The sequence below is a fragment of the Salmo trutta genome, chromosome 5 (assembly GCF_901001165.1).
Source record: "Salmo trutta chromosome 5, fSalTru1.1, whole genome shotgun sequence".
Lineage (NCBI taxonomy): Eukaryota > Metazoa > Chordata > Actinopteri > Salmoniformes > Salmonidae > Salmo > Salmo trutta.
In genome coordinates this window covers 49946919-49974285 of record NC_042961.1, presented here as the reverse complement: position 1 = coordinate 49974285, position 27367 = coordinate 49946919, and the positions used below count along the sequence as shown (strand labels likewise).

The following is a 27367-nucleotide window of genomic DNA, read 5'->3' as shown; positions in this document are numbered from 1 at the left end:
AACCTTGAAGAAACGTCTTCAAGTAAGGTATATATCCACATAACAATCTATATATTGCATTGATAGCATCTGAGTAATAGTAAATTAATAATAGCTTACTTCATAGTCGGAGCATCGGCTATGTTTATTAATAACCCCACACATCATCACCACCTAACCCCCTGCCCCGCCCCAGACTGACCATCCGTGGCGGTCGATATCAGGGCGTAGTGGACGCCGGACGCAACTTCCTGTGGAAGCAGGATATCCTCCGGTCTGTCCAGCGTTCCTCTGTCCTTGACCCCTTGTTGATCTCTTCACCCCGGGTCACAGGACGGGACACACGGACATTCTATCTCTCACCGCTTCCACTGATGAGGCAAGAATGAATGATTATTCTGAAAGAACTGATATTAGATAGTCCTAATGGAGAAAGATTAGGTACAGGACCAGATCTGTGCTGGATTGGTGGATATGTGTTTGGTGTTTTTGAATATGATCTGCCTTGTTTTATGAACGGCCTTTGCTCTTTTTTTTTTACTTCGTTCTCCCTCAATGTTGTGTGTGTGTCTGTGTTGAATTCTCCTGATTGTATTAGATCAATCAGCATCCATAATCATGGATGTCAAAACAATTACTGGCTATTTCACCACCATTCAGCGGTAGTCCATTCCTATACCCTGAAATAATTCATACGTACTATAGAGTTGTCTCTGTCAGTGAAATGATCAGGGGAGAGAAACTGAAATCTCTACTTTGTCATTGAGTCCTGTGTGCTGCTCCCTGCTATTTCCTGCCCTGTCCTGCTATCTGTATGACACTGCTGTTGGTTAGGGCCTGCTTCCTCACTCAGTTTACCTTGGATGAGAATCACCATATGGAATCCACTGTTAACACCAATTTTTATTTGTTCTACACACACACATACACGTCAAACAATACTGTTAGTGATTGTCTTGAATGAAGCGACCTCTGCAAGTGCCAGGCATATGTTGCAACAGCCGAGCGATATGAGGGTTTGGGTTGTTATTGTATATGGGGCCAAAGCGTAAATAGAAGATATCCGCTCCTCTGTCTCACATCCCCTCACACCCACGTCAGTGGTCAGTGTCAGCCAATCAGCCGCAGGCAGGAAGTCAGATGAGCTGGATGTTCAAAAACACCAATAGATGGATTATTATATTTTTAAAAAATGATTTTTTTTACTAGGCAAGTAAACAGTCAAGCAGGGTTTTTTCTCTCTGATTGAACAAGCCAAATGCTCATGGGTAGGCTTTATTCATGAATTTATAATGCTAGATTCTACACTAGATTTTATAGTTACAAGCCCACAGTAGCCTACAGTTTCAGATTGACTAACCGGGATGTTACATTATTTCTTTACATTAGGTGGTGGTATCTGGTAAGAGATGTGGTCTGTTTCAGACGTCGGCAAGAACAACTCATGTGACTGTGTTAGTGGTTCAGCTAAGGCGAGTACCATCAATTGAGTTACGAAAAATATATGCAAATGTGGCTTCATCAAAAGCATTTATTTATTAATAATAGTCATAGTAATGTCACACACAAATTCACAAAGTGTTTAAGACATGTCTGGCTCAGTTTGTTGTGTGTGTGTGTGTGTGTGTGTGTGTGTATTCTCTAAACAGTGCAGTTTAAAATGAATGACCACAAAGAGAAGGAAAATAAAAAGGTATTTTGGAACAGGAAAAATAGAATTCTCATCTTAAAAAGGAATAAAAAGAAGAAATTGTTCATCAGAGAACTGTCAATACTCCAACAGATAATATTTTTAAAAAATCATTCATTTAATCTAAAGGCCCCTAAAATGGATGAAAAACAAAATTACGATTTCTCAGGTAAAAAAAAAAAAAAAAGTACAGAAAATGTCGTTTTGTTTTTTTCCACGCATTACAAAGACAGTATTCCGTTAGTCAATTTTCTACCTCGGCTGTGTATCCTAGCAACTACAAGGTGTAAGTTATATTCATTAGAAATATCATTTATATATATCGAACCAGAAGAAGCACCAGAGAAAACATTGTCCTCCTGTAACAGTTGTGACAGAGGATTTAGAATCACCATAAAAAACCTTTCAAACTTGTACAACCCTAATAAAAACAAGGGGAGAACATTGACATCCAATAAATACGAGACACATTTTAAATTAAAAAAAAGAACCATGTACAATGTAAAATCCCCCCACCCCCAAAAAAGAATAAATCTGTATATAAAAAAAAAACTCAAAACAAAATCACAATTAATTATTACACCAACTGAAATATTATCACGATGAAAAATGGACACAATTCATTAAAACAAAGACCTGATGTACTCCTAGAGGTGTGACAATTGCCTTCTTTCTCTCTCCTAAGGAAATAAACGTTATACATTTGTAAAAACACAAAATTTACAACACATACAAGAGTCAGAAAGACAAGAACTAAAAAACAAAATTGTCTTTAAAACCCGTATGTTTCGAAGCATTCCAAACAAAAAAATGTCTTCTTATTCTTAATGCTTTTAGAAAAATGTCATATCTCTATTATTAGTATTTTCCATCTTATTTATCTTCTAAATACAAGTCACAAGGCCAATGTGGTATATATCTAGGCTGATCTAGTCTTAAAAAAAAGGAAAATAAATTATTTTAGAAAAAAAACAGCACCCCACAAAAAAATACAAACAGCATTTACACATTTCAGTATTCAAGACGACAATTTGTTTTAAGAAATCCGGAAATAACAAAAATTCATGCCATTGATAACAACCGTCAACTCAGTTGCTTGTTTACAATGGTAGCTAGCACCAACTGCCTTTCCGTTTTTTCAAGTCCTCCAGAAACCAGTAAGCTGGTCTTGAGCACCGTAGACAACAAAAGTAAACGGGAGTTTGATTGGCGGTTTGGTTTTGTAAACAGTCATGAGTAGTAAACTGGTTTTCGATTGGCTGTTTTGATCGGCAAGTAGTAGTAAAAAAAAATCTTAAATAATGAAGGAAAAAAGGTTAAAAGACATTTTAAAAGGTGTGTTTAGTCCTGTCTGGCAGGAGTTTTGGTTATGGCTGCGAGATGTGGAGGATCTTCATCACCGTGAACTGGGCGCTGCAGCCTGGCGAGAGAAGACAAACAGAGGACAAAACATTAGATACACTGGCCTCAGATTGTCAGGCAGATGTATACAAAACACAGTCAGGGCAAACTGAACGAGTGTGTCTGCGTCTCACAATAAAACTAAAAAGGTAGTGTGTGTCTGCGTCTCATAATAAGAAATATGGTGTGTGTCTGCGTCTCATAATAAGAAATATGGTGTGTGTCTGCGTCTCATAATAAGAAATATGGTGTGTGTCTGCGTCTCATAATAAGAAATATGGTGTGTGTCTGCGTCTCATAATAAGAAATATGGTGTGTGTCTGCGTCTCATAATAAGAAATATGGTGTGTGTCTGCGTCTCATAATAAGAAATATGGTGTGTGTCTGCGTCTCATAATAAGAAATATGGTGTGTGTCTGCGTCTCATAAGAAATATGGTGTGTGTCTGCGTCTCATAAGAAATATGGTGTGTGTCTGCGTCTCATAAGAAATATGGTGTGTGTCTGCGTCTCATAATAAGAAATATGGTGTGTGTCTGCGTCTCATAATAAGAAATATGGTGTGTGTCTGCGTCTCATAATAAGAAATATGGTGTGTGTCTGCGTCTCATAATAAGAAATATGGTGTGTGTCTGCGTCTCATAATAACAAATATGGTGTGTGTCTGCGTCTCATAATAACAAATATGGTGTGTGTCTGCGTCTCATAATAAGAAATATGGTGTGTGTCTGCGTCTCATAATAACAAATATGGTGTGTGTCTGCGTCTCATAATAAGAAATATGGTGTGTGTCTGCGTCTCATAATAACAAATATGGTGTGTGTCTGCGTCTCATAATAACAAATATGGTGTGTGTCTGCGTCTCATAATAACAAATATGGTGTGTGTCTGCGTCTCATAATAACAAATATGGTGTGTGTCTGCGTCTCATAATAAGAAATATGGTGTGTGTCTGCGTCTCATAATAAGAAATATGGTGTGTGTCTGCGTCTCATAATAAGAAATATGGTGTGTGTCTGCGTCTCATAATAACAAATATGGTGTGTGTCTGCGTCTCATAATAACAAATATGGTGTGTGTCTGCGTCTCATAATAAGAAATATGGTGTGTGTCTGCGTCTCATAATAAGAAATATGGTGTGTGTCTGCGTCTCATAATAAGAAATATGGTGTGTGTCTGCGTCTCATAATAAGAAATATGGTGTGTGTCTGCGTCTCATAATAAGAAATATGGTGTGTGTCTGCGTCTCATAATAAGAAATATGGTGTGTGTCTGCGTCTCATAATAAGAAATATGGTGTGTGTCTGCGTCTCATAATAAGAAATATGGTGTGTGTCTGCGTCTCATAATAAGAAATATGGTGTGTGTCTGCGTCTCATAATAAGAAATATGGTGTGTGTCTGCGTCTCATAATAAGAAATATGGTGTGTGTCTGCGTCTCATAATAAGAAATATGGTGTGTGTCTGCGTCTCATAATAAGAAATATGGTGTGTGTCTGCGTCTCATAATAAGAAATATGGTGTGTGTCTGCGTCTCATAATAAGAAATATGGTGTGTGTCTGCGTCTCATAATAAGAAATATGGTGTGTGTCTGCGTCTCATAATAAGAAATATGGTGTGTGTCTGCGTCTCATAATAAGAAATATGGTGTGTGTCTGCGTCTCATAATAAGAAATATGGTGTGTGTCTGCGTCTCATAATAAGAAATATGGTGTGTGTCTGCGTCTCATAATAAGAAATATGGTGTGTGTCTGCGTCTCATAATAAGAAATATGGTGTGTGTCTGTGTCTCATAATAAGAAAGATGCAAGTACTTGGGAGAATAGCTAGACGGTACACTGTCCTTCTCTCAACACATCAAAGCTGCAGGCTAAAGTTAAATCTAGACTTGGTTTCCTCTATCGTAATCGCTCCACTTTCACCCCAGCTGCCAAACTAACCATGATTCAGATGACCATCCTACCCATGCTAGATTACGGAGACATCATTTATAGATCGGCAGGTAAGGGTGCTCTCAAGTGGCTAGATGTTCTTTACCATTCGGCCACCAGATTTGCCACCAATGCTCCTTATAGGACACATCACTGCACTCTATACTCCTCTGTAAACTGGTCATCTTTATACCCGTCGCAAGACCCACTGGTTGATGTTTATTTATAAAACCCTCTTAGGCCTCACTCCCCCTTATCTGATATATCTACTGCAGCCCTCATCCTTCACATACAACACCCGTTCTGCCAGTCACATTCTGTTAAAGGTCCCCAAAGCACACACATCCCTGGGTCGCTCCTCTTTTCAGTTCGCTGCAGCTAGCAACTGGAACGAGCTGCAACAAACACTCAAACTGGACAGTTTTATCTCAATCTCTTCATTCAAAGACTCAATCATGGACACTCTTACTGACAGTTGTGGCTGCTTTGTGTGATGTATTGTTGTCTCTCCCTTCTTGCCCGTTGTGCTGTTGTCTGTGCCCAATGTTTGTACCATGTTTTTGTGCTGCTGCCATGCTGTGTTGTCATGTCGTGTTGCTACCATGCTGTGTTGTCATGTCGTGTTGCGACCATGCTGTGTTGTCATGTCGTGTTGCTACCATGCTGTGTTGTCATGTCGTGTTGCGACCATGCTGTGTTGTCATGTCGTGTTGCTACCATGCTGTGTTGTCATGTCGTGTTGCTACCATGCTGTGTTGTCATGTCGTGTTGCTACCATGCTGTGTTGTCATGTCGTGTTGCTACCATGCTGTGTTGTCATGTCGTGTTGCGACCACGCTGTGTTGTCATGTCGTGTTTCTACCACGCTGTGTTGTCATGTCGTGTTGCTACCACGCTGTGTTGTCATGTCGTGTTGCTACCATGCTGTGTTGTCATGTCGTGTTGCTACCACGCTGTGTTGTCATGTCGTGTTGCTACCATGCTGTGTTGTCATGTCGTGTTGCTACCACGCTGTGTTGTCATGTTTTGCTGCCTTATGGTTGTCGTGTTAGGTCTCTCTTCATGTAGTGTTGTCTCTCTTGTTGTGATGTGTGTTTTGTCCTATATTTATATTGTATTTAAAACATTTTTTTTATCCCAGCCCCCATCCCCGCAGGATGCGTTTAGCCTTTTGGTAGGCCGTCATTGTAAATAACAATTTGTTCTTAACTGACTTGCCTAATTAAATAAAGTTTAAATAAAAAATAAATAAATATGCGCGTGTCTCATAAGAAAAAGTCTCCTCACCAGGTTGAATGTGTCGTAGGTACTCATTAGCTCCTCCATGCGGTACTGCTCCAACACCACTACGTTGTTGGAGAGGCTGGGGTTCCTCTGGCGGGCGCAGTCCTCACAGTGGACCACGTAGGTCTTCCTGCTGCCGCTCTCAGACGTCACAAACAACAGGTCAAACACCTCCACCTGGTGGACAGAAGAGACACACACACAGTCAGTATACAGGCAGGGATCACTGGGCTGGGGGGGGAAAGGGCTCGCATTGTAATGCATGGGGATGAATTGAAAGCATGCTGAAGCAATTATGAGGGAAGACAGCGGGTTGAAGTAATGCGGTTTCCAGAAGAGAGAGGGGCTCCCTCTGATTGGAAGAAAAGTGTTTGTGTGTTCAGTTAGAAGGCGGTTCGGTGCTGGCAGACGTGGGGGTAAAACACGAGGCTTGAGGGTTTGTGTCGAGAGGGCTGGGTAGATGCATTACTCACGTCACACTCGTTGCAGTAGTAGGCTGGCTCATCCTTCACCCGGCTCTGGTAGGAAATCTTCTTCCCCGCTGTCACCAGCTGGTCTCTCAGAACCTGGATGTGCTTGATGGACTGCAGCAGGCAGTGTCTGAGCGAGGGAGGGAGAAAGAGAGGATGAGATTAGAGCCAGGGTGGACTGAGCAGCACGCCAATATGTTACTTCTGAAACACCATGAAGATGAACCTGAAAATGATATACTTACACTTGTGTAATTTCTAACTACACCATCTGTATAATAAACAAATCACTAAGTGTAATTATAAACCGAGTCGTTCGAGGCCTGAATGCTGAATGGAATACCACGGACATGACAGAAAATAACCTTTTACTGCTCTAATTATGTGGGTAACCAGTTTATAATAGCACTAAAGCACCTCGGGGGTTTGTGGTATATGGCCAATATACCACGGCTAAGGGCTGTATCCAGGCACTCTGCGTTGCGTCGTACATAACAGCCCTTAACCATGGTATACTGGCCACGTACCACTCTTTCTCTGGCCTTACTGCTTAAATAGAGGACCCATCATCAGCCTGCACTCACTTGATCATCTTGTGTGTGTCTGGGTCGGTGACCTTCACGGTGCGGGCCACGTTCCAGGACACGTGGATCATGGGGACGATGGACTTGACCTTCTTCACTTCGTTCCACTCAAACCTCTCCAGGGCCAACTGGTACTGGTAGGCTGCAGAGAGGAACAACGCTAACGTTAGTGGCTGACATTCTGAAAGCTCTTCAACAGGCTAATTGTTAGTGACCTTGTATGTTTTTACATAGGATCTTCAACATCAGCCCTCTGCCTACGCGTTCCGTTGGTGTGGATTTGGACTGTGGTCATTACCCTCAAAACTCTCAAGCCAAAACGACTGACAAAGACCAACAGGTCCACAAAATAACACTAACAATAAAAGTCAAGCAATGGCTTTACTGCAATGCGTTTCAGTAGATGGGTGAGTCAAACATTTGCATCTGTAGCAACAGTAATGCCGTTCTCTTTATCAGGGAGGTAACGTACAGTTGAGTGGTCCGACGTTCCATGCGATGTTGTTGCACCAGCCAACAGCCTGGACCCAGTGGACGGTCCCCGCGTTGATCCACACCAGGTCTCCTGGTCTCTGAATGAAGCGGTACACGGGTATGTTGGAGCGGTACAGGTCCTCCAGAACAGGCCACCAGGAACCGGTCAGGTAGTCTACTCCATGCCTGAAGGAGGGAGGGGATAGTGGGGTTAGATCCTCTGAGGTAATGGGTGATGCGTTGGGAGAATGGAACAATTGAGTAGATGAGACACTTGTACTATTTTGCATTCTAAGGACTCACGAGCTGAGCTCTAGTTACCTGGAAGAGATTTTTTCCCTACATCAAACAGGCTGAAATCAGGAATGGATTATTGTTCCTCATCAACACATTCAGTAAGTCATGCTTGTGTATCAACCAATGGCCACACTACTTACTTTTCACAGAAGTCGTTGATGGCCGGCCAGTAGTTTTCATGCACAGAGAACCACTCGCAGTCTCCAGGGCCGATGTTGATGTTCACGGAGCAGAAGTTGTTGTTCTCCTGGTGTCCAGGCGTGCGGCTCCCGGGAACCTTCATGTAGAGCTGGACAGTGTTCATGCCCAGGATGGTGTGTCCTACGTGGCTCAGCATGTTACCGCTGGACGCCACACGCATGAAGGCCGGTAGCTTCTGGAGCTCCTGCAGCTGGGCCTTCCACCTGGGAGAGAGAGAGGGGGAGAGAGGGAGGGAGGACAGGGTTATTGTCTTTTTTTAAACTGGCCAACAGAACCCAATCTGAGTGGCAGTAGTAGCATCAATGCTATCATCACTAAGGAGCGTATGTACTATAGTGATTTTGCACAATATGGCCTTGCTCAGCAATGGATGTGGCTCATGTAATAAAGATGCAGTACGGAAACCTGACCAGTAGGGGTCGGCAAAACCTCAGAGGAAAGTTCTGGAACAAATGGGAAAAGTTCCACATGTTCTATGTGGTAATAAAATGCATCCCTATCTCCAGCTTACCTCTTGGGGTCTGACAGATCAATGTTGGTGCCAAACTTGATGATCTTCCCCACTGGTTTCAGCTCGGTACTGGTAGCGTCTTTGCTTGTGGAGTCTTTGTTCGATGTCTCAGAGCTAGTCTCCTTACTCTTCTTCTCTTTGTCTTCCACATCTTCGTTATCATCTTCATCACTCCCCTTCTCCTCCTGAAGACACAGAAAAGAAGAAGGTAGAGGTAAGTGAAATATAAGGTGTGTGTGTGTGTGTGTGTGTGTGTACACATGTGTGTGTGCGTATCATTGCATCCATCCATACCTGGAGGCTCTCCTGGAAGCTGGAGGCCTGGTACTGAGCATACTTGGCGATGGTGGTGTGTGAGCGGCTGCTCTCACAGGGCCAGGTCTGCCCCGTGCCGGTGGGGTCCCAGTTCTCATCAGCAGGCTGCTGGACCTGGGTCCTCACCTCCACAGCATGCTCCGAGTTAGCATCCACCAGAGACTTAGTGGAGAACAGACCCAGGTCTGAGGGGAGAGGGGGAGAGGGAGAGACGGAGAGATAGGAGAGAAGGGAGGAGAGAAGGGGAGGAAAGAGAAAAAGAGGGAGAAAGGAGAGAGGAGAGAGAGAGAGAGAAAGTGGTTTAATATAAACTCAGCAAAAAAAGAAACGGCCCTTTTTCAGGACCTTGTCTTTCAAAGAATTCATAAAAATCCAAATAACTTCACAGATCTTCAATTGTAAAGGGTTTAAACACTGTTTCCCATGCTTGTTCAATGAACCATAAACAATTAATGAACATGCACCTGTGGAAGGGTCGTTAAGACACTAACAGCTTACAGACGGTAGGCAATTAAGGTCACAGTTATGGAAACTTAGGACACTAAAGAGGCCTTTCTACTGACTCTGAAAAACACCAAAAGAAAGATGCCCAGGGTCCCTGCTCATCTGTGTGAACGTGCCTTAGGCATGCTGCAAGGAGGCATGAAGACTGCAGATGTGGCCAGGGCAATACATTTCAATGTTCGTACTGTGAGACGCCTAAGACTGCGTTACAGGGAGACAGGACGAACAGCTGATCGTCCTCGCAGTGGCAGACCATGTGTAACAACACCTGCACAGGATCGGTACATCCGAACATCACACCTGCGGGACAGGTACAGGATGGCAACAACAACTGCCCGAGTTACACCAGGAACACACAATCCCTCCATCAGTGCTCAAACTGTCCACAATAGGCTGAGAGAGGCTGGACTGAGGGCTTGTAGGCCTGTTGTAAGGCAGGTCCTCACCAGAAATCACCGGCAACAACATCACCTATGGGTACAAACCCACCGTCGCTGGACCAGACAGGACTGGCAAAAAGAGCTCTTCACCGACGAGTCGCGGTTTTGTCTCACCAGGGGTGATGGTCGGATTCGCGTTTATCGTCGAAGGAATGAGCGTTACACCGAGGCCTGTACCCTGGAGCGGGATCGATTTGGAGGTGGAGGGTCCGTCATGGTCTGGGGCGGTGTGTCACAGCATCATCAAACTGAGCTTGTTGTCATTGCAGGCAATCTCAATGCTGTGCGTTACAGGTAAGACATCCTCCTCCCTCATGTGGTACCCTTCCTGCAGGCTCATCCTGACATGACTCTCCAGCATGACAATGCCACCAGCCATACTGCTCGTTCTGTGTGTGATTTCCTACAAGACAGGAATGTCAGTGTTCTGCCATGGCCAGCGAAGAGCCCGGATCTCAATCCCATTGAGCACGTCTGGGACCTGTTGGATTGGAGGGTGAGGGCTAGGGCCATTCCCCCCAGAAATGTCCAGGAACTTGCAGGTGCCTTGGTGAAAGAGTGGGGTAACATCTCACAGCAAGCACTGGCAAATCTGGTGCAGTCCATGAGGAGGAGATGCACTCCAGTACTTAATGCAGCTGGTGGCCACACCAGACACTGACTGTTAATTTTTGACCCCCCCTTTGTTCAGGGTAACATTATTCCATTTCTGTTAGTCACATGTCTGTGGAACTTGTTCAGTTTATGTCTCAGTTGTTGAATCTTGTTATGTTCATACAAATATTTACACATTAAGTTAGCTGAAAATAAACGTAGTTGACAGTGAGAGGACGTTTACAAACATTTAAGGGATGACATGATTACCATTTGTCTGTAGGTAGTGCAGTTTGAATGAATGATGTGTGGTTACTGTGGTAGATAGTGTTGAATAAATGATTGATAATGATGTGGTGTGTGTGTGAAGGGATGTGTTAAACTCACTGAGTCGTAGGGATCCGGCCAGTCCTCTGATGACAGTAACAGGGTTCTTGGGATCTGTACAGAACTGCAGTAGTACTGGGGATAAGGCATCTCTCTTACTCTCCAGCTACAGAGGGGGAGAGAGAGGATAGAACAGTTAGTACATTATAATTCACATCAGGTGCCGTTTTCTACCAACAGAGGGCAGTACAGTACTGGCTCAAAGTGGAGGAGGGATTGACTTCACTGCTTGTATTTGTGAGAGATATTGACATGTTGAATGCACTGAGCTGTCTACTGGCACACAGCTCGGACACCCATGCATTCCCCACAAGACATGCCACCAGAGGTCTCTTCACAGTCACCAAGTCCAGAACAGACAGAGGCGCCACAGTACTACATAGAGCCATGACTACATTGAACTCTATTCCACATCCGGTAACTGATGCAAGCAGTAGAATCAGATTATTCTTTTTTTAAATAGATAAAAATACACCTGATGGAACGGCAGAGACTGTGAAGCAACACAAACACAGGCACAGACAAATGCATACCCACACAATAACGTACTCACTATACACACACGTACACCCGGATTTTGTATTGTAGATATGTGGTAGTAGAGTAGGGGCCTGAGGGAACACACTTAATGTGTTGTGAAATCTGTTGTGATTTTTTTAAATTATATAACTAGGCAAGTCAGTTAAGAACAAATTCTTATTTTACAATGATGGCCTACCCCCGCCAAACCCTCCCTTAACCCGGACGACGCTGGGCCAGTTGTGCGCCACCCTATGGGACCCCCGATCACGGCCGGTTGTCATACAGCCTGGAATCAAACCAGGGTCTGTAGTGACGCCTTTAGCACTGAGATGCATTGCCTTAGACCACTGCGCCACTCAGGAGGCCCAAAGTGTAATGTTTAAAAAATATATATAACTGCCTTAATGTTGCTGGACACCAGGAAGAGTAACTGGCAGCAGCTAATGAGGATCCATAATAAATACAGGCTTACAAAATGATTTTCATTTCATGCTACACATTATTAGAGAAAGAGACAGAGTATAATAATAATAATAATAATAATAATAATATAATGGGATATGTGGTGCAGAGAAAGACAGATATGGGAGATGTTTGGTGGGGTTATGGTGAATGACAGGGACTCACATAGATGCTTGGTGTGGGAGGGTTGAGTTTCTCCCGTGGGATGGGATCTGTAGTAAACAGAGGCTTGACAGAGAACGCAGGGAGCAGGTAGGACTCTCTGAACTTCCCCTTCACCCTCGCACCCCTGAGAGAAGAGTTCAATTTTTTTGGTTTAGATCAAACACAGTCACAAACTGGAGCAAAACAACTGTCTTTTTAGAAATGTATTTACTAGAATGGAACCCTCCTTTAGCTCCCGTTGGTAAGACCGCCCCACACGCTCTCCCACAACACTCCTGCCTTGTTCATCCCTCCATCCCCTCTCCTCCTCCATACTCACTTGCAGGCCCGTATGACCTCTGCGGCGGTGTTGTTTATGCTGATCTCCTCCAGCGGTGTCCTCCTCTCCTCCACCTCCGAGGCGATGAACGTCTCTCTGTCTCCGCTCTCTACCTTGATCAGCCTGATCTTCAGCTCCTTGGGCGGCCCGTCCGACAGGGCCTTCAGCTTCATGAAGTCAGCAGCCGAACCCTGCAGTGTCGATCCAACCTCGCTGCCCTGAGAAGAGGACATGACACCAGAACTTTTTTCACTTCTACTATGGGACGCCCATTCTGAGGGTTCGTCTCCGCTGGTGGAACCAGTCTGTTTCCTCCTCTTCCGGTCTCTCTCCATGTCGGAGTGAACGTGGTCACGGTCCTTCTCCCAGATCTCCTTGCTCTGGAGGTCCATGTTCCCGAGGATCCGCAGGTGCTCCTTCTTCTCCTTGTGAACTTTGCCCTCCTTGTGCCGTTTGGAACTGGAGTGGAAGGAGGAAGAGGAGGAGTGGGAGGAGGACATCTCCTCTCGTTTCTCTCGGTGCTTTTTCTTCCTGTCTTTCCTGTCCTGGTGTTTTTTGCTGCTGCCGTGTTTCCTCTTCTTCTCTGTCTCTCTGTCCTTCTGTCTGTCTCGTTCCCCCTCTCTCTCAGGCTTGTGGTGCCTGTCCTCATGTTTCAGGTCAGTCTTGGTCCTGCCTGAGGTGTTGTTGCTGGGGAGGGAGTTGGAGTGCTGGGTCAGGAAGACCTCACAGCTCCGGCCCAGCTCGGCCAGAGAAGACTCAGAGATGGTAGTGAGCTTCATCTCTTCTTTCGGCTCCATCTTGATGGATTGTGTGGAGGGATTCAAATGTGACTCTTGGTTTGAAGAATGGATCCTCTTCTCCATGGCCTCCCTCCCATCTCTCCAGATATCAGGCTCCTCCATCTTGATATTGACCTGTCTCTTCGCCTCCCAGTTGGAGGGTGAGTGTGGGCGGGACTTTCGGGGCGGGGTCAACGACGGTGTAAAGCCCGGGTGATTGGTGGAATCGGAGGTGGGGGAGGTGCTATTCTGCTGCTGTTGGATGTCGGGACCCAGAGAGAGGGAGGAGGAGTACTTCACTCCCCCCAGAGCGGAGGGGGGCGGGCGGCCAAACGGACCTCCTCTGTAGGTGTACTTCTGGTTCTCCAAGGCGGCCTGGGACTTGAAGGTGCTGCTCATCCCCGTCTGGTGGAGGTGGGGCCTCTGGGGCGGGGGAGGGGAACTGGACGGGGTCTCCGACTCCTCTTCCTCATCTTCGTCGTCGCACTCGCTCCTCGCGGGCTCCGGGAGACCGTAGAGTTTAGCCAGGTCGCTGTGGCGGTAGTTAGTCCCCGACTGGGGGTTGGGGTTGAGAGGGACGGCTGGCTTGTGGAGTTCCGGAGCGGGTTTCAGGGTGGGACAACCCTCCTCCTCTTCCTCGTTGAGGGAGGAGGTCCGACTGCAGGGAGAGGCCAGGGAGCCCTGTCGGCTCAGCACGGGGGGGCTGGCGTGGAGGTTCGCCCCAACAAAGTCGTCCTGCGGTTGCTGCTTGGGCGCCGGAATGAGGTTCGGGGCGCACAGGTAGGTATTGTCCGGTGGCATGGTATCAGAGAAGGTGTTGACAATGTTCTCTCCAGCTCTGTTTCGGTCGCTGCTATATAAAGATTCCTCCTCTTTCTTGATGGACTCATCCAGCATGGCCATGATGTTGGCCAGACCGTCCGGGAGTAACGTAGAGAGCTCCGATGGTTCCTCCTCAAACTGGGCGCTGTCCGAGTCTCCGCTGCTGCTGCTGCTGGCGCTGCTACCCAGGCTGCCTAGGCCTCCGCTGGGCATGCGCTTGTGGAGGAGACCCCCTGTGCTGGAGGTGCTGCTGGTGGTTCTGGAGGGGTTGGCCCTGGACGAAAGGCTGTCCCTGGGGAAAGCCTGAAAGAGTTTGGGGGGCTCTCGGAGGGTGATGCTGATGGAGTTGTGGAGGGGACCCGTAGCCCCCATCACTCCTCCTCTGGCCTGCTGACTAGCCTTCTCCTTGGGTTGGGGGGTGTCGTTGGGTGGACGGGGGGCACCTCGCATGGTGGTGTTATTTGAGGGGTGGTTAGGGTAAGAGGTAACAGCAGAGGGGTTGTTAGGGTAGGAGGGCCCCAACGAGGACCGGGAGTTGTTCCCTGAGGTAACGTTACTAATGTGAGATGACGACGGGGGACTCCCACCCCATTTCTCCCTCTGCCTCTGCTTCTCCCTGGCATACTCCGTCTGGGGGGTGAGAGGGGGCGGCTGCGACCTCTCCAGGGGGGCGGGAGATGGTGGTGCCTGGCCTGGGGGACAAGGGGGTGCGCCGGCCCGGCTCAGCCAGGGGTAGGGGGGCGAGGAGGAGGACTGGCTGGGGGGTGGTGGGGGTGGAGGTAGGACAGAGGAGGAGGAGGTGGAGACAGTGGACAGGCGAGGAGGAGGTGGGGCAGAAGAAGTGCTGCCTGACAGGAGTCTCTCCAGACTCTCGATGGCGGACTCCTCTCTCCCCTTACTGCTCCTACTCATCTCCTCCTTCGCCTTCCTCTCCATCCTCCTCTTCCTATCCTCATCCTCTCTCACCCACTCCCTCCTTTTCTTTCTCTCCTCTTCCTCCCTCTCTCTCTCCCAGTCCCTCCTCTTCCTTTCCTCCTGCTCTTTTTCCCATTCCCTATTTCTCTTCTTCTCCTCTTCCGCCCTCTCCCACTCCCTCCTCTTCCTCTCCTCCTGCTCTCTCTCCCAATCCCTCCTCTTCCTCTCCTCCTGCTCTCTCTCCCACTCCCTCCTCTTCCTTAACTCCTGCTCCCTCTCCCAGTCCATCCTCCTCTCCTCGGCCTGCATATGACCCTGCAGCTCAGCATCCAGTTTATCCAGGGCCTCCTCCATGGACTGGGGCGCTGAGGGTGGAGGTGGCTGGGGTCGAGAGTTAAGATACCCCTGGGCTGAGGTGGTGGTAGCCTGGGGGGGCTGGGGTGTAGACTGGGCACAGAGTCTGGAGTAAGAGGGATTGGAGGCTGGCTGAGGGGCAGAGTTGACCGTGTGGGGTTGGGGGGCGGTCATGGTGCGGTCATGGGGCGAGCTAGTGACCGCCGTCTGCGGCAGGGGGTTGGGGTGAGACCCTCTGCTGGTGATGACGCTCTCCCCTGCCCTCTGATGTCCTGAGGATGATGACGAAGAGGAAGGAGTGCGATCAGGCTCAGGCCGTCCGTAGTAACCCTTCCCCTGGACAGATGGTTGGTGGTGGTGGCTAGGCTGCTGCTGGGGCCTGGGTGGTGCCCGCTGGGGGTGAGGGTGGCTGGCAGTGCCCACGCGGGCTCCCTGATACCCTGGGTGCAGCATGGGGTGGATGGGCCCCCTCTCTGGGTCCCTCTCCAGCTGAGATTGAACTGAGGTCTGGTGGAGCATTCCCATCGTCTCCCTGCCTCTCCTGCTGCTGCTGCTGGGGGTGTTGTTAGCTGAACACACAGCAGGTGGCGCTGTGGTCACAGTGGAGAGTGCAGGTCCAGTCATACTACTACTACTGTAGCGGTTGTTACGTGACTGTGAGCAGGGGGGCTGGGGGGTGAAGGTGGGGGTGATGACTGGCGTCCTGGTAGGAGGTATGGGGGAGGCCTGAGGGGGGCTGACGTGGGGGCGGGGGTGCTGATGATGCTGGAGGGGCGCAGGACCCCGTGTCTCCCCGACCTGGTTCTGATGCTGCCCCTGAGATACCGGCCCTGCCCTGTAGAGACCTGACTCCTGTAGGGAGAGACACATGCTAGGTTAGTACACTGGAGATAGTGCGCAATACAAACAGACACAGGCCGCTTCCCAAATGGAACCCTATTCCCTACACAGTGCACTACTTTTGATAGGGCCCATTTGGGACGCCACCCGATACACTACAATGCAAACAAAATGGATATGCTTTATATTTCCTGTTCTCCCTCTTAGCAAAAGTCCATTAACTAAGTCCATTAACTAAGTCCAATCAATTCCAAACAGAACCCTCTGCTAAATGACAATGAGTAGGTAACATGGGAGTTGTTCACGGACTCGTCGGGTCTACGTGAAGTGCCCAGTGAGCCCGCCGGGCGTCGGAAAATAATGACAGTGTGAAAAAGGCGGAGCTCACGCGTTAACAAATGGAGGCTGGGTGCAACATTAGCTCTGCTGGGAAACTAGGACTCACCAGGGGGTGGTTGCTTTGTGGTCTGCCCTGGCCCTGGGGCCTCCATGCCTCATGGTGTGGGGTGGGGGGGTTGTGCTGCTGAGGTACTGCGGTGCTGCAGGCAGGGGCAGGGGGACGGGGTTGTGGGGCCGTGTGTCCCAGCCCCGGGTGGGGCTGGAAGTGGGGGTGGGGGCTGTGGCTGTAAGGCACGCCGGTGTGGTTTGCTGGTGAGGGTTGGGGGGGCTCCCTACTGTCCCTGTCTCCTCTACTGTCCCCCCTTGCTGGAGCTTGGTGGTGAGGAGGATGAGAGGGGGGCTGGTTGTTGATTCCTCGGCCCCCAGTGGTAGGGCCTCTCTGGGGGGTAGGAGGACCTCCCCGGGGCTCCATCCCCATGAGAGGTGGGGCTGGAGCTGGTTGTTTGGGGTACTGGGGGTGGTTATTGTGGGGGGGTTGATTGAGGGCCTGAGGTGGGAACTGGGGCTTGTGGGGTGGGGGGGGCCCGCCGCACCCCTGGGGGTAGTCTCCCGGGGAGGAGATGCGGGGTGGGGAGATTGGCGAGGGGGCGGAGGGAGGGGGAGGTTTGTAGGCGTATCCGCCCAGACCTGACTTGGCTGAGTCCTGTTACCAGAGAGAAAGAGAGACACACGATCAGGTAAGAACTTGTGGGCTAGGAGACCATAGACAAACTATTTGACCACCTAACCTGCATCTCATAAACTGACATGTTACTTTATGTCAAACACAACAAACCAAGTTCCACCAACAAAAATACTATAATAATCATCTGAATAAGTACATTTGATAAGTACAGTGAATTCTGTTGACGATGTGGTAGTGTTCTTACATTTCTGATCTGGAACTCTGGAGGCCCGTTCCTGCGTTCGGGCTGGGCCCAGGGGGCGTTCCCCTTGTGGATGGGGTTCCAGAAGGCAGGTTTGGGTGGGGGGAGGTGGGCCGGGGGCTGCTGCTGGGGGGGCAGGGGTTGTCCTCCTGGGCCAGAGAACCTCTGCATGCCGGGGTGAGGAATCTGGAGAGGAGAAGGAGTAACAATGTTAATACTACAGTATATCCCATCAAAACAACATGGTCAAATTACAAGAACAAACTAAGTTGAGATATCAAAAGGTCAAATAATTCTATGCAATCACCTGATGCTACATATGAGGGAGTATAGACTTGGATTTATTTATCCTGTATGTGTGAGGTAAAAGTAACTGCATGAGTAAAGTGTTGAGTGCAGTGTTTTCAGTCATCCACGTACCTGCTCAGAGCTCCTCTTCCTCTTGCTAGGACTGGGACAGTCCTCATTGGGGCGAGAGGAGGGGTGAAGGGAGGGGGGCGGGGTGTGCTGGATGACCGAGTGCTCCCCTAGAGGGGGGGCCGGCCTCTTCAGCTGCCCCCCGAGCATTTTCCCTGGGTAACCCCTCTGCTGCTGCTGAACCTGAGACCACATATCGTCACCCAGTGATGCTGGACCCCTGGGAACATGATGCTCCTGAGGACCCTCATACTGACAGATAGTAGAAACAGAGAAGGAGAGTAGAGAGAGAGAAGAGAGAAAGAGAAGGAGAGAAGAGAGAGAACGAGAGAGAAAGAAGGAGAGAACGAGAGAGAGGAGAGAGAGAGGAAAAGTCAGCATCTCCTAACAAGACATCCACCTTTAATCGTCACTCACTGATAGGCCACTCGTTTATCTACACTCGTCCTGTCGGGTGTTGACATCACTGGCCCCTTGTCTCACCTTCAGTAGCTGATTGGGTCTGGAAGGCAGGTGGGTAGGAGGCCTAGTGCTGTATCCACCGCTGTGCAGGCGGGGTGTGTGGTCGCCGGGTAGGGGTACAAGCGAATGAGGAGGTGGGTGGGAGTCATACAGCTGACCCAACTGCTCCCACACCCGGTGGGGGGGAGGAAGGGGGCGTTGCTGCTCCCCCCTCTGGAGGCTGGGTAACATGGCCTGGGACAGCTCCAGCTTTTCACCGCCACGAACCTGCATGGGCCTGTTGGGAACAAACACAGAGAGTCAGATTACAGTGACTACAGCCTGGAGTTATGAATGTACGTGACCAGGAAAGACAAGAAAGGCGGAGACTACAGCTAGCCCAAAGGAACATATGCTGGACTCACCCATTACTGAAGAATTTACTGGGATGGTTCAGTCCGCCCATGTGACTTGGCGCTAGATGGGGGAGGAACTGGTGTTGATTGACACCTGGCGAACACCTGGTAGAGAGAACAAGAGTCAGACCAGGACTAAATACCGTGAGACCTGTTTAACCCTAGAGAAATATACACCTTAACCTACAATAATGATTAACACTGAACTTGTGGTCTTAGCTTCAAACTCTCTCACTTGAGGTCTAAGTCAGTTAGTGTAGGTGTAATTAATTGACTAGTAGGTGTGTGTGTGTGTCTGAGGCTTGTTGGTTGTCGTGGAAACCTAACATACCTGGCAGGTTGCGCCCAGGTGGCGCGGTTGCCCACGGGAGTCCATGGTACCCGGCTGAGTCCGTCCAGAGGGAAGGAGTCCCGTGTGCCACGCCCGCCAAACTGCTCTACTGCGTGATGCATCCAGCCTGGAGGAGGAAGAGGACGGGATTCAATGTATGGAACACACACACACACACTGGAGAGGTGCACACTCAGTATGTACACAACGTGTGCCCTCTGCAGGGGAACACACAATTACTCACATACACTCCCCTCTTTTTCTCACACACACACCAAACTATAAACCTATAGCATTTGTGGACTGCCAAAAAATGCAAGTGCACGCTTTCTACTCACCACAGTAGCTGTGTCTGTGAAGCCCTCCACTGCAGCACAGAGAAGGCCACACACCAAAGACCAAGGGAAGACTACACACCTGTCTTCAACACCAATACTACACAGCCTGTTAGGCTAGAGAGGGAACGAGAGGAGAGAGAGACAGAGGGAGAAACAGAGAGGTATAGGAGGGAACGAGAGGAGAGAGAGACAGGGAGAAACAGAGAGGTATAGGAGAGAATAAGAGGGAGAGAGAGGAGACGGAGAGAGAAAGAGAGAACAAGGAGGGAGAGAGGGGAAGGGAGAGAGGTGCAAGTCAATAATTGCCAGTAGGTTTTCCATTATATAGTTCAGCTCTAGAGCGAAACTCAGTGCAGACAGAGAGGAGGGGATGAGACTGAGGAGACAGGACAGAGGAAAGGACAGACGAAAGGACGAAGAGGTAGAAAGTCTTGATAGGGAACAGTTGGTGAGGAGACAGCTTACAAACGTCTCTGTGACTCAAAGACAGTGTGTGTTGAGTTGGAGGGAGGCAGCAGACATCGTACAGCTCTGTTGATCTGCAGAAATGTGCCCATTTCACAAGGTCTAGGTATTACAGTCTAACCATATCGTCTATGTGTCAGGTATTGTTAACTCTGGTAGTGCTGTACTGTGTCCCAGCCACTAGGGGGCGACGGTAGCTAGCTCTGCTGCAGCTGACTGTAGGATTATTAGCCGAGCACAGATGGTTCTGGGGGAGTTGGTGGACCTATGACAGGAGAGCCCTGAGGTTACTGTAATCCCTACAGGGGGTAGAGACACACACAGACCAACCAAGGGTACAGGGTGTGTGTGTGTGGCTGTACTGTGTGTGTGTGTGTTGGATCCACTAGGTTTTAATCCCATTATTAGAACAGGCGTGATGGAGAGGGACAGGGGGAAGACAACAGACGGTCTGAACAGGAAGGAATGATAGAATATGAAGAAAAGATGGGTGGAAAATAAAAGTGCTTTTCAAGTAAGGAGGGAGGGAGGGAGGGAGGGAGGGGCTGTGTTGCCTGTATCTCACGCCCACACACCTTCCCACACACGGCAGAGAGGCAAACAAAGAAACAGTTGGAGAACACAGAAAATAGCCTGGTATATATACACTCACTCACGCGGTGACACACACACACACGGTGACACACACACGGTGACACACACACACACACACACGGTGACACACACACGGTGACACACACACGGTGACACACACACACACACACACACACACACACACACACACACACACACACACACACACACACACACACACACACACACACACACGGTGACACACACACGGTGACACACACACACACACACACACGGTGACACACACACACACACAGTGACACACACACACGGTGACACACACACACGGTGACACACGGTGACACACACACACACACACACACACACATGGTGACACACACACACACGGTGACACACACACACGGTGACACACACACGGTGACACACACACACATCACCCAGAGAAAGTGACGCTGAGAGACACAGGATCACAACTACTAAGAAAGAGAAGACACAGCTAGAAAAATTCCATGTTGTCCAACAGAGTTACAGAAGACAGGAGATTATGGTTCAAAATGGAGACAAGCACACAGCGCGACAGACACAGCGCGACAGACAGACACAGCGCGACAGACACAGCGCGACAGACAGACACAGCGCGACAGACAGACACAGCGCGACAGACAGACACAGCGCGACAGACAGACACAGCGAGACAGACAGACACAGCGAGACAGACAGACACAGCGAGACAGACAGACACAGCGTGACAGACAGACATCGCATCCCTCCCTCCCTCTCTCTCTCTTATCCGTCTCTCATCCCTCCCTCCCTCTCTTATCCGTCTCTCATCCCTCCCTCCCCCTCTCTTATCCGTCTCTCATCCCTCCCTCCCTCCCTCTCTCTTATCCGTCTCTCATCCCTCCCTCCCTCTCTCTCTTATCCGTCTCTCATCCCTCCCTCTTATCCGTCTCTCATCCCTCCCTCTCTCTCTTATCCGTCTCTCATCCCTCCCTCTTATCCGTCTCTCATCCCTCCCTCTCTCTCTTATCCGTCTCTCATCCCTCCCTCTTATCCGTCTCTCATCCCTCCCTCTCTCTCTTATCCGTCTCTCATCCCTCCCTCTTACCCGTCTCCCATCCCTCCCTCTCTCTCTCTCTCTCATCCGTCTCCCATCCCTCCCTCCCCCTCTCTCTCTCATCCGTCTCCCATCCCTCCCTCCCCCTCTCTCTCTCATCCGTCTCCCATCCCTCCCCTCTCTTCCGTCTCCCTCCCCCCCCTCTCTTATCCGTCTCCCATCCCTCCCTCTCTTATCCGTCTCCCATCCCTCCCCCTCTCTTATCCGTCTCCCATCCCTCCCTCTCTTATCCGTCTCCCATCCCTCCCCCTCTCTTATCCGTCTCCCATCCCTCCCCCTCTCTTATCCGTCTCCCATCCCTCCCCCTCTCTTATATCCGTCTCCCATCCCTCCCCCTCTCTCATCCGTCCTCCCCATCCCTCCCCCTCTCTCATCCGTCTCCCATCCCTCCCCCTCTCTCATCCGTCTCCCATCCCTCCCCCTCTCTCATCCGTCTCCCATCCCTCCCTCTCTCTCATCCGTCTCTCATCCCTCCCTCTCTCTCATCCCTCCCTCTCTCTTATCCGTCTCCCATCCCGCCCTCTCTCTTATCCGTCTCCCATCCCTCCCTCTCTCTTATCCGTCTCTCATCCCTCCCTCTCTCTCATCCGTCTCTCATCCCTCCCTCTCTCTCATCCCTCCCTCTCTCTTATCCGTCTCTCATCCCTCCCTCTCTTATCCGTCTCTCATCCCTCCCTCTCTCTTATCCGTCTCCCATCCCTCCCTCTCTCTCTCTTATCCGTCTCCCATCCCTCCCTCTCTCTCTCTTATCCGTCTCCCATCCCTCCCTCTCTCTCTCTTATCCGTCTCCCATCCCTCCCTCTCTCTTATATCCGTCTCCCATCCCTCCCTCTCTCTTATCCGTCTCCCATCCCTCCCTCTCTCTTATCCGTCTCCCATCCCTCCCTCTCTCTTATCCGTCTCCCATCCCTCCCTCTCTTATCCGTCTCTCATCCCTCCCTCTCTCTTATCCGTCTCCCATCCCTCCCCCTCTCTCATCCGTCTCCCATCCCTCCCCCTCTCTCATCCGTCTCCCATCCCTCCCCTCTCTCTCATCCGTCTCTCATCCCTCCCTCTCTCTCATCCCTCCCTCTCTCTTATCCGTCTCCCATCCCTCCCTCTCTCTTATCCGTCTCTCATCCCTCTCTCTCATCCGTCTCTCATCCCTCCCTCTCTCTCATCCCTCCCTCTCTCTTATCCGTCTCTCATCCCTCCCTCTCTCTTATCCGTCTCTCATCCCTCCCTCTCTTATCCGTCTCTCATCCCTCCCTCTCTCTTATCCGTCTCCCATCCCTCCCTCTCTCTCTCTTATCCGTCTCCCATCCCTCCCTCTCTCTCTCTTATCCGTCTCCCATCCCTCCCTCTCTCTTATCCGTCTCCCATCCCTCCCTCTCATCCGTCTCCCATCCCTCCCTCTCTCTTATCCGTCTCCCATCCCTCCCTCTCTCTTATCCGTCTCCCATCCCTCCCTCTCTTATCCGTCTCTCATCCCTCCCTCTCTCTTATCCGTCTCCCATCCCTCCCTCTCTCTCTCTTATCCGTCTCCCATCCCTCCCTCTCTCTCTCTTATCCGTCTCCCATCCCTCCCTCTCTCTTATCCGTCTCCCATCCCTCCCTCTCTCTTATCCGTCTCCCATCCCTCCCTCTCTCTTATCCGTCTCCCATCCCTCCCTCTCTCTTATCCGTCTCCCATCCCTCCCTCTCTTATCCGTCTCTCATCCCTCCCTCTCTCTTATCCGTCTCTCATCCCTCCCTCTCTCTTATCCGTCTCCCATCCCTCCCTCTCTCTTATCCGTCTCCCATCCCTCCCTCTCTCTTATCCGTCTCTCATCCCTCCCTCTCTCTTATCCGTCTCTCATCCCTCCCTCTCTCTTATCCGTCTCTCATCCCTCCCTCTCTTTCATCCCTCCCTCTCTTTCATCCGTCTCTCATCCCTCCCTCTCTTTCTCATCTCCCTCTCATCCCTCGTGCCGCCTCGCTATTAAAAGCCTAGGGGGAAGATATTTCAGGCGCTCCATTTTTAGCATCCAGAGAGACGGAAATAAAGACAACACCGAGCCACGCTGACACTCCCCCTCTACTCATCTGTGTGTACGCGTGTGTGAGTGGGATAACGACTCCTAGACAGACACACACACACTAATGCCATGTAAAGAGAGACCAGGAGATCACACACAGCTCAGACTGGTTAACACATTCCCACAGACACATAGAAAGACACACGCACGCACACACACACACACACAGAAAGATACGCACACACACAGATCATTCTGAAAGTATTCAGACCCCTTTACTTTTTCCACATTGTTACATTACATCCTTATTCTAAAATGGATTCAATAGTTTCCCCCCCCTCATCAATCTACACACAATACTGCATAATGACAGAGCAAAAACTGGTTTTTAAAAATGTTTGCAAATGTATAACCCTTTCCTCAGTACTTTGTTGAAGCACTTTTGGCAGCGATCAAAGCCTTGAGTCTTCTTGGGTATGATGCTACAAGCTTGGCACACCTGTATTTGGGGAGTTTCTCCCATTCTTCTCTGCAGATCCTCTCAAGCTCTGTCAGGTTGGATGGGGAGCGTCTCTACAGAGCTGTTCGATTGGGTTCAAGTCCGGGCTCTGGCTGGGCCACTCAAGGACATTCAGAGACTTGTCCCGAAGCCACTCCTGCATTGTCTTGGCTGTGTGCGTAGGTTCGTTGTCCTGTTGTAAGGTGAACCTTCACCCCAGTCTGAGGTCCTGAGTGCTCTGGGGCAAGTTTTCATCAAAGATCTCTCTGTACTTTCCTCCGTTCATCTTTCCCTCAATCTCACAGTGCCTGCCGCTGAAAAACATCCCCACAGCATGCTGCCACCACCATGCGTCACCGTATGGAAGGTGCCAGGTTTCCTCCAGACGTGACACATGGCATTCAGGCCAAAGAGTTCAATCTTGGTTTCATCAGACCTGAAACTCTCGTTTCTCATGGTCAGAGTCCTTTTTAGGTGCCTTTTGGCAAACTCCAAGCGGGCTGTCATGTGCATTTTACTGAGGCGTGGCTTTCGTCTGGCCACTACCATAAAGGCCTGATTGGTGGCATGCTGCAGAGATGGTTGCCCTTCTGGAAGGTTCTCCCATCACCGAGGAACTCTGGAGCTCTGTCAGAATGACCATCGGGTTCTTGGTCACCTCCCTCACCAAGGCCCTTCTCCCCAGATTGCTCAGGTTGGCCGGGAGGCCAGCTCTAGGAAGAGTTTTGGTGGTTCCAAACTTCTTCCATTTAAGAATGATGGAGGCCACTGTGTTCTTGGGGATCTTCAATGTTGCAGAAATGATTTGGTACCTTTACTCAGATCGGTGCCTCAACACAATCTCGCAGCTCTACGGACAATTCTTTTGACAGGTAGACTTCAAATCATGTTGTAGAAACATCTCAAGGATCATCAATTGAAACAGGATGCACCTGAGCCCAATTTCGAGTCTCATAACAAAATGTCTGAATACTTATGTAAATAAGGGATTTGTTTTTTTACTTTTAATACATTTGCAAAATATTATAAAAACCTGATTTTGTATTGTCATCATGGGGTATAGAGGGTAGATTGATGAGGAGAACATTTAATTTAATCAATTTTAGAATATGTCTGCAACGTAACAAAATGTGGAAAAAGTCTGAATACTTTCCGAATGCACTGTATACACAAGCAACACACACACTTACCTTCCAGAATAGCACCTAATTCAAGATCCTCTGTCTCGTCAAGTCTCAGCTTCTACAGCCAATCATCTCTGGGATCTCTTCAGCCCTGGACCAATCAGAAGAAAGAGTCAGATTTAATATCAAACCGTCAGAAAACAGATAGCAACATCTGTTCACACACAATCCCAATTAGCCAATAGCTGTATGCATCAGACAATAGGGTCATTCCATGTCATTTCAGAAAGCCATGACACCCACCATCTCAGATTCTTCTGAAATCCTTTCTGTAGTTACGAACAGATAAGATAAGCATTCCGGAAACTTACTTTTGTTGAAATACAAATTGATCTGAGAAATGAAGCTAATTCATTTTACCCAAATTGGCCATTGTAATGTATACGATTCAATTAATATTCAATAATTATAGTACCTACCATGCGATATGGACCAAACTTTTTTCTAACACCAAGCATGTTTCCATCCACAGTTTTTATGCGAGTAAAGTCATACCATATAAAAATAATCACGACAGCTGTGATGGAAACAGGGAGTTGCAGTACAATTTTATAAATAACCGATAGATAATTTGCGCGTTCGACACGGTGGGATCTTTTAGTCGGTAAAAGTATTATGCGAGAAATGGAGGTAGAAATGCCTTTATGTGCAAATATTGACATAACCATCATAGGGAAGTAAACTTGGAGTCACGTGATGATATGGTGTGTGGTCCTCCCACTACGACTCGGGAAACCATGCAGTTTATTAGGCTACATATGAAATAACTTATGATGAAAGTGGTGAAAGTGCACAGTGATCTTGATGCTCCTTTTCCAATAAATATCGTTTCCTATTCTGGTCTGAAATGGATGTTAGGTACGATATTTACTGATTATTATATGATTAAGTTAAAATAGCCAACTTGGGTGCAATCAATTAGCTTAATTTCTCAGAAATCTAATTATATAAATAAAGAAATAATGTTTCTGGAATGCTTATCGTATCGGTTTCTAAATACAGAAAGGATTTCAGAACAATCTGAGATGGTGGGTGTTGAAATCCTCTTTCTTGTTCGTTATGAGGTGGAATGACCCAATAGCTATAATCGTATTATTACATCAGACAACGTCGGTAAACTTCTCCAGAACGATAACGAAGCTCAGAAACCAGACAATAGCCAGACCTGTCTAACACGCCATTTATCAGTCAGAGTCAGGAGACAGACAGGGACTTTAGGTATTAGTATGACTGTCTAACCTCCTCTCTCTCGGTATCGCTCTCTCCCACGGTTACTAAGAACATGGAGACGGCGAAAAATAATCACTCCTCCTCTCTTCTACCCTGCTTTGACTCCCTAGTCGACACGGCGGGTGTGTGGAAACCCAGGGAGGGCAGGAGGGGAAAGGGTGAATCAGCAGGGGGCCGACAACACAAAGAGAGAGGGGGCTCACACACACACACACACACAATGGTGAGAATAACTGTGTTAGAGCCACAAGGGCTGTTGCTACATAAACAACAGTAGCCTCTCTCACAGGAAGAGGTCGGCACGTTAAGTCAACTATCACACGTGAAACTGTAGCGCAGCAACAACACAGAGGGAGGGAGAGAACAGGGAGAGGGGGAAGAGGAGAGAGAGTAGAGGCATAGAGAGACCGATGAGGGAAAGAGAGAAAAGGAGAGAGAGGAAAACGAAACTGACAAACGTGCAGCATGGGGAACTGAACACTGGGGATGGGTGAGAAACAAACTTCAGATAATATTAGGAAGCTAAGACACAAGCTTTCTCAGGTTATATAGAGAGAAAGACAACTGATTGTATCTGTCAGTACGCTGTGTGTGTGTGTGTGTGTGTGTGTGTGTGTCTATACACTGCATCCGGGGTGTCACAGCACAGGGAACCCCCTGGTGAGTGAGTCAGCGCCACGCCCAGCGGTCGGTGGAAAGGGCTTACCCCAAACTTAACACTTCACCCCCCCTTCCCCCTCCCACTGGGACGCCACTTACGGTCAGGTGACCGGGGGCGTTGCTAGTGACAGCGTGACGCCTCGGGGAATTTCTAAGGTGCCGTCACCGGTGGT

At 48.9% G+C, this 27367-nt stretch overlaps 1 protein-coding gene across 1 annotated transcript in view; it reads right to left on the bottom strand.

The window, feature by feature from the left end:
• Positions 1-867: 867 nt before the first annotated feature.
• LOC115194957 (lysine-specific demethylase 6B) overlaps positions 868-27367 on the bottom strand; it is a 115509-nt gene continuing 89009 nt past the window's right edge. Inside the window, exons 6-25 of the mRNA XM_029754861.1 lie at positions 25311-25395; positions 19449-19562; positions 19111-19237; positions 18789-18884; positions 18406-18661; positions 17926-18174; positions 17509-17691; positions 16686-17282; positions 15275-16252; positions 12531-15088; positions 12212-12335; positions 11063-11168; positions 9117-9322; positions 8823-9007; positions 8251-8514; positions 7812-7999; positions 7340-7481; positions 6759-6885; positions 6289-6462; positions 868-3089 (exon numbers count right to left, since the gene is read on the bottom strand). Of these exons, the coding sequence (XP_029610721.1) occupies positions 3066-3089; positions 6289-6462; positions 6759-6885; positions 7340-7481; positions 7812-7999; positions 8251-8514; positions 8823-9007; positions 9117-9322; positions 11063-11168; positions 12212-12335; positions 12531-15088; positions 15275-16252; positions 16686-17282; positions 17509-17691; positions 17926-18174; positions 18406-18661; positions 18789-18884; positions 19111-19232 (6579 nt within the window). The 5' untranslated portion in view covers positions 19233-19237; positions 19449-19562; positions 25311-25395 and the 3' untranslated portion in view covers positions 868-3065. The remainder of the gene's footprint in view (positions 3090-6288; positions 6463-6758; positions 6886-7339; positions 7482-7811; positions 8000-8250; positions 8515-8822; positions 9008-9116; positions 9323-11062; positions 11169-12211; positions 12336-12530; positions 15089-15274; positions 16253-16685; positions 17283-17508; positions 17692-17925; positions 18175-18405; positions 18662-18788; positions 18885-19110; positions 19238-19448; positions 19563-25310; positions 25396-27367) is intronic.